At 42.9% G+C, this 15,169-nt stretch overlaps 1 protein-coding gene across 1 annotated transcript in view; it reads left to right on the top strand.

Annotated features, from left to right (window-relative positions):
• DDC (dopa decarboxylase) overlaps nt 1-15,169 on the top strand; it is a 174,982-nt gene that overhangs the window by 105,202 nt on the left and 54,611 nt on the right. Inside the window, exons 7-8 of the mRNA XM_075586479.1 lie at nt 6,715-6,781; nt 8,825-8,919. Coding sequence (XP_075442594.1) covers nt 6,715-6,781; nt 8,825-8,919 — 162 coding nt within the window. The remainder of the gene's footprint in view (nt 1-6,714; nt 6,782-8,824; nt 8,920-15,169) is intronic.

Genomic DNA, 15,169 nt, shown 5'->3' with positions numbered 1-15,169 from the left:
TTTCTTCTACTCTACTTCAACGTCGTTGCCAGGGAGCATGCAAAGCAGGAAATGGTCCAGCGGTTCCGTGAGTTTTACACAGCTATCAACATTATTGTGCTTTAAGTTTAGCCAGTTGCTGCTGTTATTTTGATTACTTGAGACTTATATGCAGGGTGTCGGAGACGTGTCAGATCGCGGTGCTACGGGACTTCACGCACCCCTCTTTCACCCAGACGTGAGTAACTCAAACATTGGGAGTTCTGTATACACTGAGACCGCTTATATATGGACTGTATTATGTTTCTACATTCCTCGTACTGATATCTCCAGAGGAATTTCATTACTATTGCTGTGATATGAATACTTTTCACATACACAGGGAGTTCTCTAGAGCACCGGATTGGGAGCTTCTAATTGGTCGATTTTTTTTTCCATACCAGGTCGCCGCCTGGAAAATGGGCCATTAGCCTCTGCAGAAATGTCACTGAAATGTACCCAGCATGTACCTGGCTAGTTTAAGGCAAGTTTTGAATACTCGTTGGCTCGTCTGTAGGTGGGAGATTTTCAGCTCCTTCATCCAGGATCCAACCTTCATATAGGTTTAAAACCCTTTGCTGAACAGAAGCCAGCAACACATTGCTTTGGCAGCAAAAGAGTTAAAGCCCCTCCCTCCCCTCATTTGATGGTGGCCCACCCACCAAACTGGAACTCTATCTTTGGGTTTGTTACTCCATTTAGCAGAATTCCTAGTTGCTTATGCAATGCTATGGGGAAAAGTGATTGAGAACTGAATAAGACCTAAATACCTAAATAATAAAATGAATAAGAATAAATACCTGTTAGGCCAAATGAGCCATCAAGCCTCTTCACAGGAGCAAGCAATGAAAGCTTTTGGGAATACATTGAGAACAGTGAAGCTATGGGGCATAGGTAGGGTTGCCAGACAGCTTCTCTAAAAATACTGCACACAATGGCAAAAGGTGTGACGCAATTGAGAAACACACACACCCCTGTCACCTCTCACCACCCCATGCTGTTTCCTGCTCTCCTTGTCCCAACCTCCAGGCTCCTGACACCTCCTGATTGGCTGCTGCTGGGTAATGCAGCCGATCAGGATGGTGGAAGCTGCCCAGCCCCCTAGCAAAAGCTCTGCTCTGAACCTGTTCAGGGAAATCCTGCGTTCCCCCAAGCCGGTCAGTTCACTATGTCCAGAGAGCTTATAGCGGTATACACATACATGTCCAGTGTTAACTCTAATTTTTTACTGGACACAGTGTCCAAATACAGGACATTCTGGTTCAATACTGGGTACCTGGCAACCCTAATGCCATAGACAATTATCACCTGTACATTTACAGACATGTAAAAACTCTGCACTGTGGTATAAAATACAGGAGAATAAATATACTATGGGTGAATACCAAAATAAAAGTGAAGATGGGACAAATTGAATCTCTGTTCCAAATAGCTTGCAATCTAAGGGATTTTGGCTATATTTGCTAAGCAGTCATCTGCCACAAGGTACCTTCCAGCACTGAAAGTCTTCTTCTATCCCATTCATGTCAATGGGTTGTTAGGTGTTTTCCAGTGCCGGGCCACTGTCTGTGGCATCAGGGCCTCAGACAGATTTCTAGGTGCCCAGGACTAGAGTGATGTCCGCCCCCCTCCCTCCCTCCCTGTGTCGGCGGTTTTGTGGTCTTGCAATCCTTCCTCCCCCAATTTCCCACCTCAGGAAGCCCCTCTATTTCCCCCCTCTTCCCATGTATTTCTCTCTCCTCTGTCTCACTCCCTCTCTTCCTCACTAACCCCCTCTCACTCTCTCCCTTCAATTACCCACATCTCACTCAATCCCACTCCCCCCCGCCTCACATGTATTTCTCTCCCCTGTGTCTCACTCATACTCCCTCTTTTCCTCCCTCACCCCCCACTCTCTCACCTCACTCTCCCCCACCCTCTGTCAATTACCCCACTCTCACTCAATCCCCCCTCCTCTCATACAATCCCCCCCACAAAATATATAATAAAAAACCCCACCCCCCCATAATACATACAAACCCCCCCACACCCCAAATACATACAAAAAAACCACTACCCTCCAAATACATACAAACCCCCGCACACCCCAAATACATACAAAAAAAACTACCCCTAAAATACATACAAACCCCTCACCCCAAATATATACCAAAAAAACCCTCCACCCCCAAATAAATACCAAACTTCCCTCACCCTCCAAATACACATAAAAAAACTCCACTCCCCAAATACATATAAATAAAAATTACATCCACACCCAAATATATATATAAACCTCCCACCCCCAAAAAATAAACCCATCCAAATACATATAAAAAATACAACCGGTGCTACAGGTGCTTCCAGCAAAGAAGTGACAATGTTGTAGTCCCAAGGAATGATCAGCGGCGCACAGCAGCAAGAAAAAGGGTAGAGCTCAGCACATCAGAAAAAATAAAAACTATTTATTGTGAAGGTGACATCAGGTATAGGTGGGCAACAATAACTCTGACGCGTTTCACATGTGTTAGGTGCTATGCCCGCAGCTGGGGGAAAGCCGGGCCCGGGACACTTGTCCTGCCTTCATCCCCCTCCCCCCCCAAGTCCCCCTGCCGGCAGCCATGTCTGGCATATGTGCTTAATGCTTTTGTTGTTACTTAACCATTTAGCAATTTTGTGCTCTGAAACCATAATGTATCCTGTGTTCTAACTTGGGTGTCTTCAGGTATACTCTTTCAGTACTGTATAAATATAATATAGAGTTGTTTCAAGGGTAAATGAATCAGGATCTTATGAAATCAGGCACAACTACCAGTACAGCTACTTTGTAATAGTAATTCAACCAATAACTTTAACAAGATAATAGCATTACATCTTAAATCAATGTAAAAACAGAGTTACAGTTTATCTTAGCCAGAACTGAAGTGAAAACAAATCACAAAAACATGTTTTCACTGCTGGCTCTGTATAATGTTCAGTGTGTGCTCCAGGCTATGAAACTACTGTACCATGTGTTCAACCTTATCTAATAATACAGCTTGAACCAAAGTGTTCCATGTATTTGTGTAAGTAAAAAGTGTCATCTTGGATTAAGGTAGACTTCTTTATCCTATCCTTGACTTTTTAAATGGATAAGATAGGTCTAGGCCCATGAAAATCAGCTAATACTGTACGTGCAATACAAATGTTTGCTCAGTGATAGAAATCAGGCAGAATGAACATGAAAATGTCTGCAGTGATACCAATACAGTATATTGTATATGCCAGATTTTAAGGCTTAAGCAAATGAGCAGACTATACTGGACCTTCTCTGTCTCCGGTGTCTCTTTCTGTTTCATTAAATGACTAGGCACTGTAGTCCAAGTTACATTGTAAGCTACCAGTGTGCTCCAAATCAACATCTGTTGCAAGTTTATGGTGACTTTTAGTGAACCAATTGGAAACTTCAACTAGTGTTATTATATGTGAGCTTTCAGTATATTGATGAAGAAGAAGAAGAAAGGGGTCATTCATATTTTTATTGTGTTTGATGTGTTTTCAAGGTGTCTACTATTCTGCAGTAAAATTGTAAGGATTCTGCTCGATCCATGCCGGGTTTTCCCTATGGTCCAGGTTTTCTGTCTCTCCTGCCCTTTCTGCTCACTGTGACCATTTTGGGTACTGGCAGTCTGCTTTATAAGGCTGCAGTTCCTGGTGGGAGTCGCCGAGCAAAGTTCTGTTTGCTGCAGTTTTGTTTGACCTTCGCTGTCACACATTACCCTGTCGCCTATTTGGAATTCCTGTTGCTGACCCCGGACTGTGACCCCGACCTTGCTGCCTTCAGCCTGCCCTGACCTTTGCCTGTTGCCTGGACTCTGCACCTCTGCCACCTGCCCTGATCTTTTGTTTTTTGCCTGGACTCTGCACCACTACCGCCAGCCCTGACCCCTGCCTGCTTACCAACTACGAATACTCTTACAGGACTCTGTCCCTGGGCTCTGGTAAGTTATTCTGCAATCCTACCTCAGCCCGGCGGGTCCACCTCCTGATTCAAGATGAGCACCGTCACAAAAATACAATAGTAGAGAAAGGGGAGTGACGTACAAGCAACAGCTTTATATGGGTTGGGTGAGTGCTAAGTAGTGGTTGAAGCGGTAATATATTCTTTAGTTATCAATAAAAAATGGTGACTGGTCAAATGCATTAAACTTCTGTCTTTCATTCGGGAGCAGAATGTGGAACACCAAAGCACGGTGAACTAGAATTACACCTACTGTATATTGAATTCAACTTTTTTGTAATGACTGACAACATTGGGCTTTGGATAAAGGAATAACAAAATCACTGATTTGGGCCATTGCTGTTTAAAATGTTTTGCAGCTAGCGGGGCTTAGTTTGTCACGCTTGGAGCAAAGAAGTAAAAACAGGCCTCAGATTATTCTGGACTTGCTCTATGTAGCCTTAGCATGTGAGCTTAGAGCAGTGATGGGCAAAATGATATATTAACCTTTCAAAAGGGTCACACATTTCCCTTAACATTCCCTGAGGCTGTATAACAACTGAGGAGAGAGGGGGATATATGTGGTAGAAGTGATAAGTGAGAGAGTGACGTGGGGCAGTGGTTGATATGGGAGGCAAATGGTAATGTGGTGGGAGTAGTGGGTGATGTGGAGGGTGAAGGGGGGGGGGGAGAAGGGGACATTCGGGGGAGTGGGTGACCCTTTGACCTATGGGGCTTACCTTCGCCAGTGAGAGGGGTGCAGAGTGTTTGTAGGGTAGTTAGAACAGAATGTAGCTAAAATATGGTGGTGGTATGGTGAGGGTCTACCCTTCAAAATTCATCAATGAATCCTGACTCGTATATTAAGGTGGCTTCCTTGCTCCAAATTACTTATACAGGCCCAGCCAAGCAGTTGATTTTTGTTTTTACTGCAATTAGAGGTAAATCTCGTTGAAAAGCTCTACACAATGTCTATGGAATCCTCCTTCATAGTTAAGCAAGCCCTCAGACAAGTTTCAGAATTTAAAGAAACTGTATATGTCTCCAAGTTAGATGACAACATGGCAACATGAAGATACTTACTCTTTACTAGTCATAACTACATTTACTGGGCAGATATCACTGTTCTGTCTCAACAGGAAGGATAATATTATGTTTAGAGTTGAAGCACTGAAACACCTACAGCCTTTCAGATTTCTGACTTATCAGATTCAGCCTCTTGCTGTCTCCCATCTAATAATGTGATTAAACTTGTAAACTGGGTCACATATTAGGTTAGACCTTTTGTTCACTATTGTTGCAGTATGATGAACTGATTGAATAGAACAGGTGTTTAACACCCCTATTCAATATGCTACTAATTAATCTTCCCTTTGTTCAGAAAAATGTAAGCCCTTTTCCAATGGATGAAGTTTAAATCTTGCTAAGGAAGGCGAAGACGGCATTTTCAATAGGGGCGTTCAAGCTGCTCAATAGTTGAAAGGGATATTAACATTATTTTGTTATTGGGTTTACAAAATCCCTTGTAAAATCCCCCATGTCACTGATTTACCTTTTAAGCTCTGCTTATTACCCACCACACTTCACTTCAGTGATGGGCGGTCTGTAGGGGAGTGATGGGATGCGGGAGAGGGGGGGCATGATGGGGGGAACAGCCATGGCGGGGCAAATCTGCCCTTCCATTGGCTGCCTGCCGAGCATGTGACCGCGTCGCGGCATGGGAAGACCAAATTCTTTTCTTCCCTGCCAGCGTACACATCACAGCGCTTTGCGCGCCCACATACACACGGCTACTGCGGCCTTTTCCATAGAGGGCTGTGGTGTGTGCCGCGCACGCCATAGCATGCACCGCAGCAGCCACTGGCGACCTGGCCTAACACTCAACTGTCTGAAGAAACCCCAGGGCAGATTTTCTTCAGATCATATGCTATTATAACAGCATTGCTAACAAGTCAGCAAATGGGAATACAACATCGGAACTGGATCATTCATTGTTGTCCTAGAGTTAGTTGGCAGATACCCTACATTCATTGAAGTTTCAATAAACTGCAATCACTTACCATAGAACTATTTACTTTACTTTTATTAACACGTCTTCATTTCATACGCTTTTTTACATTTAGGACCAAAAAACTCAAACTAAATAAACCAATAATAAATATCACAAATATTATATACTGCAGACCGACAGAATGGTATCCCTGGGTTTATCTTTGTTCTGTTTGCATGGTACTGTATTTTTATTTATATACTGCAGTGCCAACTATGTTCACATTGCTTTACAGAGATACTAGGGCTCTTATTCCACACCCCCCAAAGCGGCTGTTTCGAAAAAAATCCATATTGACAGCAATGGGGATTTTGTCCAAAAACAGCATGCACTGCTGCTTCAATGGATATAAGATTACTCCCTAAGGAGGTTATTCATTAAACTCATAAATCTGCCCTGCAGAAACTGCTGTTGATTTCAATAGGAGTGTCTGCAACACTGCCCTGGTCATCACTAAAGCAGTTTAAACCCCCTAAATGCAACATAATACATGAAGAATGGAATAAGTAGGGGAAAGTGCATAATACATCAAAGTAAATGTTGGAGTAGAAATCCCTGCCCCACAGAGCTTATGATCTAACAGTCTAATCAAATGCATGACAAAAAACCCATAAATGCTTTATTGTTCCTCTTGATCCTCTTTGTTCTATAAATAGAAGATCACATTATTTGCTTTTATCTTTCACAGTTATGTGCAACTCTTGGAACAACGGCATCCTGCGCATTTGACAACCTGATGGAACTGGGACCTATTTGTAAGTCCATGAATAGCAAGTCTACTTAGGAGTCTATTTTAAATCATAATCAAACAAAAGTCAATAGTAAAGGTATTTTCAAACTTATTTTATTTTATTTTACTTTGAACCTTTCCAAACAATTGGGAAACAAATGCTTTGGAGGGTTTACCATTTTTATCTTTTGGTTATAAAGAAGTTTGCAGTTCTCAAAGCCAGATTTAAATTGTTGTTAAAGCTTTGTTATTTGTTTGCAAATGAATTATCATTCATGGAACAGAAAAACAAAAGTAGCTGATATTCTTGACTCAAATGTTCTCCAAGGAATGCAAAATCTATTAAGTTTTTTTTTTTAGAATATATATATATATATCTCATCATCTGTTTGTGACGCTTGATTAGACATACTACCCTATGTTTTCTTTCCTCCCTCTCCCTTGTTCTTTCATTTGCGCCTAGGTCATTCTTTTTTATATAAAAGAATGACCTAGGCGCTAATGAAAGAACAAGGGAGAGGGAGGAAAGAAAACATAGGGTAGTATGTCTAATCAAGCGTTACAAACAGATGATGAGAGATACTGATGCAGCGGCCGTTATTTGAACACTTCACGCGTCATGTACATCGGAATCCCGATTTGAAACCGCGAGATGAATTCCAGCCTTCCCGCACTAAAATGCGAGCACGGCGAGTGCAGAAAAACGAATTTTAGTGTTCTGGCTTTTAAAAACATGAAATTGACACAGTAGCACAGTACTGTACACATTACAATTCATCCATTTTATTGCAAACGAAGAAACAGAATCCATGACATTCAAACAAAACATCCACGATAAGCGCGGGTGCCTGGGGCGATTGGTCACGTTCATGCTGCGTGGGGAACAGCAGAGAACTCAAAATCGGCGCCGTGATGTATTCGAATAACGGCCGCTGCATCAGTACATTCACCCGTGGGTGGTTAATATAAGCCTTTATCCAAACAATTGGGATCTGGAACTTTGGAGGTAACTCTAGCAGAGATGTCAGTTGCCTTCTTTCTTGTGAAAATATAAGTGCAATATAGCGCTCGTGTGACAAGATCAAATTAATACATGTGACAATAGAAAAACCTGTGATACAAAGTCCAAGAGATAGTCCTGGAGCTGCCCAAAAGGTTGTTCTGGTTTCTCCCAACCAGATGTAGATATATGGATAGAAAAAACCTCCTGTGGCGCTGAGGCAAGGGTAAGGATATGGTCTTGGATAAAGTTCTTCTCTTAGGCAATTACCTCAAGAAAGGAGAAGAACTTTATCCACGACCATATCCTTACCCATGCCTCAGCGCCACAGGAGGTTTTTTCCATCCATATGCCTTCTTTCTTGATTGAATTTTGATCTCAGATGAATACCATATCATGAGGATAGAGAGGGAACATATATAGAAGACTCAAATAAGTAAAACCATTACTGTATGTTAAAGGTGCAATCCCACATTGTTGGCTAGTTGAACGTCTTAGGATCCTCTCATTGGGGAGTATTTGCCTATCAGATTTGCATAAAAAAGGCATCAATTACCCATAACTATGTCATTGGATTAGTTAACATTGGTCCAAGGAGGGATTGCCCCTTTATGCCAGATGTCCCAGAAATGGAGACCTTTTATAAAATGCAACAAAAACATTTGTATTTTCCTAACAGGTAATGCAGAGAATATGTGGATGCATGTTGATTCGCCACAGGAGGTTTTTTCCATCCATATGCCTTCTTTCTTGATTGAATTTTGATCTCAGATGAATACCATATCATGAGGATAGAGAGGGAACATATATAGAAGACTCAAATAAGTAAAACCATTACTGTATGTTAAAGGTGCAATCCCACATTGTTGGCTAGTTGAACGTCTTAGGATCCTCTCATTGGGGAGTATTTGCCTATCAGATTTGCATAAAAAAGGCATCAATTACCCATAACTATGTCATTGGATTAGTTAACATTGGTCCAAGGAGGGATTGCCCCTTTATGCCAGATGTCCCAGAAATGGAGACCTTTTATAAAATGCAACAAAAACATTTGTATTTTCCTAACAGGTAATGCAGAGAATATGTGGATGCATGTTGATTCGGCATACGCAGGGAGTGCCTTTATTTGCCCAGAGTTCAGATATCTAATGAAAGGCATAGAGGTGAGTCGTGGTGTGATATCCATAACATGCCATTAACATAATGTTATAATTGCAGCTTTACACATACAGATTGATGCAACAGTTGTCGAGTAAAGATACTGTCAGTATTGCTGACCTGAGGAAGAGAGGAAAACTCTCGAAAGCTTGTCCTATGACATAAATTGTTAGTTCAAATAAAAAGGGTATCACCTAATACTGAAGAATATATACATATATATATATATATATATATATATATATATATATATATATATATATATATATATATATATATATGTAGCCCTTTTTCTGACGCCTCCCAAAGGGACTACTGGTCACTGTACACAACCTGTGTCTCCAGGAGATCTGAGCCTCCGCTAGCTGGGAGCCTGGGGTAACTATTCTAGCGCAGCGCCTCCACTTACCCAGGATCCCCGTTATGCAAGATTCCCCTGGGCAAGAAACATACCACCACAGTGCGTGCAACCAAGTTTTACTATGCAATCATACCTTATACTCTATATGACATCACACATAACATTTTCTTATACTATAATGCTAGTCTTGGCAGCAATACCTAACACCGTTATAACTGCCGTTATAACTGCTATAACTGCTACGGTCCTTATACTATAGTGGCCACACCTCTAGGGAATATTGTCCTGTACAATAGTGGCTCAGCCACCCTCTTATAGAGTATTGTCCTTCTATTGTATTACGTGGTATAGGCTCAGTCCTCTAGCCACTCGCTAGTGTCCCTAAAGAGTTTAGCCTAAGGCGGGATCAGCGCCTGATGACCGGTGTTGGTGCACTTGTTGTTACAATATACCTTCCGGTCACGGCGGTGACCGGTACCTCTTCACAAAGGATCCGATGCCTCCGACCCCTGACCTCCAGATGTCGCGGTGTCCAGCCGTCTGGTTCCAGATGACTGCAACCGGCCGCAACTCTGTGCTTTGTCCCTAACTAATGTATAGTAGGGTGACAATCACTTCCACTACAGGGCGTCCCTGCAGTACAGCAGCCTACTGTGACTCAGGGGATGCTCCTATGGGCCTGAGGGGATAGCTGGAAGAAGGGGGTAAGATGGTCCGTGGTTCACAGCAACTTCAGCAGCCAACGCATGGATGTCTAAAAAAACTTTATTGATCGCTAGCAGCAAACATCAGGCAACCACTCTAACATGTTTCGTCCAGGCTATGAGGGGATAGCTGGCCTATGCAGGCGGGTCACGGACCCCCTGCACTCACACTACCTCCTTCAGCTCCGTCCAGATCTCCTCTGACTAGCGTGGTCTCTCTCCCACGCTTCCCTTTCCTGCTCCCATCATCCTAGCCTTCTGATTGGTTCTTTACATCAGGTGACTGCCCAGGAGCTCATGGGAGTTGTAGTTTCTCCACGGAGCCTCTCTGCCTTAATCTGCACAGACACACAGCTATTGCATCAGCCACTGGCTGTGACTCTGCTCTGACACACTGCAACACTGTTGCAGACACTCCACAGGCCTCTCACTGAACAGAGTCAAACACCAACTGAACACACATATGAGGTTCCTACCACATCCTTACATATAAATAAAAAGATCACTTGTGAGCACATTCACATGTCCTAGGCAGGTCTGCAACCTTGCCTTTCACCATTATCACCCAGCATGCAGTGTTTTCACTGCAGCAAGGGATTCTGGGAAAGGACATGCAAATGAGCACACAATGTTTCACCTTTTGTCTGAAAAACCATTGTTACATAGAGCCCATATAAGCTAACGCTCGCTGTTAACACAGCTTTAAAGCACAGCATGGGAATCAGATGCAAAACCAGAGAAACCATTCACAGACATGTTTCAACCTTAATGGTTGACATCAGTGTGAAGTTGGTTGTACTGCTGGCTTTGCAATTTTCAAGACTGTAGGGTTTACCATCACGTTTTAAGTTATGGTGGGTGAAAAAGGTAACAAGAAACGTCCACCGTATTGCATATAGCAAATAAAAAGTTAACTTGTGAGCACATTCACATGTCCTAGGCAGGTCTGCAATCCTGCCTTTCACCATTATCACACAGCATACACTGCAGCAAGTGATCTTTTTATTTGCTATATGCAATACAGTGGAGGTTTCTTGTTGCCTTTTTCATCCACCATAACTTAAAACGTATATGTACGTACATATACGTTTTAACTTATGGTGGGTGAAAAAGGTAACAAGAAACCTCCACCGTATTGCATATAGCAAATAAAAAGATCACTTGTGAGCACATTCACGTACGTACACACACACTAGCTGTACCTGACGTACCATATGCCCATCTAGCAACTTTGACAGGTTATTAATTAAACATTATTCTTTGTTACCCTCCCTGTAATGCCTTGCTGTTTCTTTTCCCCTCTTCCCAACCTTACTATATTCCATCATGCCCTGCTCCTCTTTGCACTCTCTTCTCCCCTCTATCACTCAATTTCTTACTGTTTACTCCTCTCTGTGCACAGTACACGCCCTCCTCTCCTACTCATCTCATCTGTCTCCTCTCCTTGCTGTCTCTCCTCCCCTCTCTTTGCACACCCTCCTGCCCATGTGCAAAATGCTCTCCATTCCCTCCTCTTTGTCATCCATCTGTCTCCTCCCCCCTTGCTGTCTCTCCTCCTCCCTTCCTTGCTGTCTCTCGTCCCCCCTTGCTGTCTCTCCTCCCCTGTTGCTGTCTCTCCTCCCCCCTTGCTGTCTCTCCTCCCCTCTTGCTGTTTATCCCCCCCCCTTGCTGTCTCTCCTCCACCCTTGCTGTCTCTCCTCTCCCCTTGCTGTTTCTCCTCCCCCTTGCTGTCTCCCCTCCCCCTTGCTGTCTCTCCTCTCCCCTTGCTGTCTCTCCTCCCCCTTGCTGTCTCCCCTCCCCCATTGCTGTCTCTCCTCCCCCCATTGCTGTCTCTCCTCCCCCCACTGCTGTCTCTCCTCCCCCTTTGCTGTCTCTTTCGCTGTCTCTTCCCCTCCTTACTATCTATCCTCCCATCCTTAGTGTCTCCCTCACTGTCTCTCGTCCCCTCCTTGCTGTCTCCTCTGTCTCTCCTCCCCTCCTCGCCATCTTTCCTCCCCTCTCTCGCTGTCTCTCTTGCTATCTCCGCTCCCCTCCTTGAGGAGGCATTCGTTTGTTTATTGTTGCTTAGCAACCCTGTAGCAGCTGAATATTTGTACTGAAACATACCTAAGCCTTTTATTAATATATAGATAGTGCTCATTTCATGTTGTTTTTCTTTTTGCAAAACAAATAACAGTGACATTTTAAAGAAAGTGCAGCTTTGGAAAAAAAATACATTAACAGTAATAAAAAAAAATAATACAACAAATACAGACTCCCATTTAAGTAATATATTATGCTATTAATCAACAGGTAGCACAACTATTCTTATGAGTAGGCAGTTATTTTGTAATCTCTTGCAAAAAAAAGCAAATACACATTACATGTCTATAGTAATACAGAATACAAATAGAAGATAAAATCCTGTAAAAAAAAATAAATACAAGTCTTGTTAAGAGGAAAATAAAAATGTTTTTTTTTATTGAATATGATGCATTACACAACCTTCAGAATATTACAGAAGATGTTATATAGTTGAGCATTTCATCTCTGTTGCATCTTTATTTTGCAATATTGTTGAGCATTTCATTTCTGTTGCATCTTTATTTTGCTAACTGGTATTGCATTTTTAGACAGAGTTGTTTTCCACTTAATGATGAATCGAACCATTGTATATATGGTTTAAAAACAAGTTTTATTAGTATAAAACTGTTCTTCATGAATTTTGGTATCAGTAATTAAAAAAAAAAAAGACTTAAAATAGTAATAGGATTAATATCTGTGTGTTTGGTAGTCTGGGTTATGGGGCTTTCATTTCCTGAGGTATCCTTTGGCTGCCAGATAAGGCTCGGCCTCTCACGTCAATAAAGAGAAATATCACTACAATCAAATCAGAGGCAGTCAATCACTGACAATCTTGTAGGTGGAAATTCATTAAAAAAAAAAAACCTAATCTAATGAAAAGGGAATTACACTTTATAGTCCTGTTGTAATTTCCTGTCCTTTTTGGCTTTTAATTATTTGTATTGGTCGCAGAAGGAAATGAATGACTGCTGACGTTACACCCAGGTCATCTGTCATCATAGCAGCAATTGAATAGTTTTCCAGTCATGTATACCTTTTTTATTATTTCCGAGTAGTTATGTTTCCCCCTCCCCCACAATGGCCCTTAGGCTGAGTCCCCTGTGCCGCTGACCACGCTGACCGCGCTGTGCTTGAAGAGGTTGCTTCTGGCTATTTATATATTTAAATCCCTACTCATGCGTGCATGTATGCTCTCCCAAGCTTGCTGCTTGGGGAATGGGGAGACAGCTCCGTTTGAGTTCTGAGAGCAGAGCAGGGTCACATGACCCTGCTCTGACCAATGGGAAGAGAGAGGGCGTGTTTTAATGTGCTGTCACTTTCAAAGCAAACACAACATGGAATTTAGCGGAGGGGGAGCGGAGAGAAGTGGAAGGGGTAGGGAATGGAGTCAGGTGGGGGGAAACGGAGTGAGGTGGGGGAACGGAGTGAGGTGGAGGAGGGGAAGGAGAGAAAGGAGAGAAGGGGGGGAGAGAGAAGGGAAGGGAGAGTGAGAGGGGAGAGAGAGGGAGAGGGGGAAGGGAGATGGGGGAAGCGAGACAGAGAGGGTGGGAAGGGAGAGCGCAGGGTGGGTGGGAGAGTCAGGGGCGCGGGGAGAGAGGGCGCAGGGGGGGAGTGAGAGAGCAATGGAGGAGAGAGAGGCGGGAGAGAGGAGGGAAGGGGGAGAGAGAGGAGGGTACGGCGGAGAGAGGGATGGGAAGGGTAGGGAGAGGGGGTAGAGAGAAAATGGAGACATAGACAGAGAGACATAGACACAGAGAGACACACAGAGAGAGACGCACAGACACACAGACACACACAGAGACACACAAACACACACACACACACACACACAGAGACACACACACAGAGACACACACACACAGAGACACAGAGACACACACACAGAGACACACACACAGAGAAAGAGACACACAGAAACACACACACACACACAGAGACACACACACACACACACAGAGACACACACACACAAAGACACACAAACACAGAGACACACACACACAGAGACACACACACAAAGAGACACACACACACACAGAGACATGCACACACATACAGACACAGAGACAGCCCCGATCCAGCCAATGATACGCCCCCCATAATAGCCACGTCCCTCCCGTAATAGCCACGTCCCCTGCTCCTGCTCTAAAAATGTTGCAGGACAGCGATCGCTCATGCTTAGAGAGCTTGTGATGTCACCGCTCTCCAAGCATGAGCACGGTTAGCGGCACAGGGGACCCAGCTTTATTCAATATGCTGTTAAGTGGCTTTCTCTTGCTGGAGAAGGTTTTAGTCCCATTCATTTGAATGGAGTTGATCTCTTCTCCGGCGCTGGGAAGCCACTTCACCGTGTATTGAAAGAAGGCACAAAGCTCAGGAAGTTGTATGGAGCAAAGCTGATCATAAAAAACTATGTGGACTTATAAGTGGCCTAGAAGGCATTGTTAAGCCTGTAATAGAAAAAACTGTAATATTATATATATATATATATATATATATATATATATATATATATATATATATATATATATATATATATATATATATATATACCTCAACAACAAAAAAGAATCCCTAATGGGAGCACACAGGTGTACCAAATACAGTATGTAACAAAGTTTATTAAGTAATAAAAACAGGGGAGAAAGATATAAAATTGGAGGGGGACTCCAGACTATTCCTCGAGGGAAAGTGGAAAGTGCAGATGATAGACTTAGAATAATATCTTAGAAGAAGTGTTATCATGACCATGGAATCAGGTCTATGATAGAAAATGTAGCAAAGACTGATGATGATAATCAAGCTACAAATGTTGTTAAAGGTGCACAAGCATGTGGCTAAACCTGTTGTATGGATTGGCCAGCATGAATGGAGTAGATACAATTCAAGCATCCAAAAAAAGCAGCATAAATAGCTGCAAATGAAAGAGCTGCTTGTATAAAGAGATAACAAATACGAAAACGAATTGCTGTATCCTAATGATACATATTTCTCCAGAAAAAAATGCAATTCCTGGTCAATTTAAAGTCCATGTATATCACACGGTCCAATACATCACCAAATTCGAATATGTGGTGAATCTTGTAAGCAGTCCCTGATACCAGAGGATAGAGAGGGGTCCCCCGA

This window comes from Ascaphus truei, chromosome 2 (assembly GCF_040206685.1).
Source record: "Ascaphus truei isolate aAscTru1 chromosome 2, aAscTru1.hap1, whole genome shotgun sequence".
Taxonomy (NCBI): Eukaryota; Metazoa; Chordata; class Amphibia; order Anura; family Ascaphidae; genus Ascaphus; species Ascaphus truei.
The sequence above is the reverse complement of the archived record's forward strand: the minus strand, read 5'-3'. Positions and strand labels throughout refer to the sequence as shown.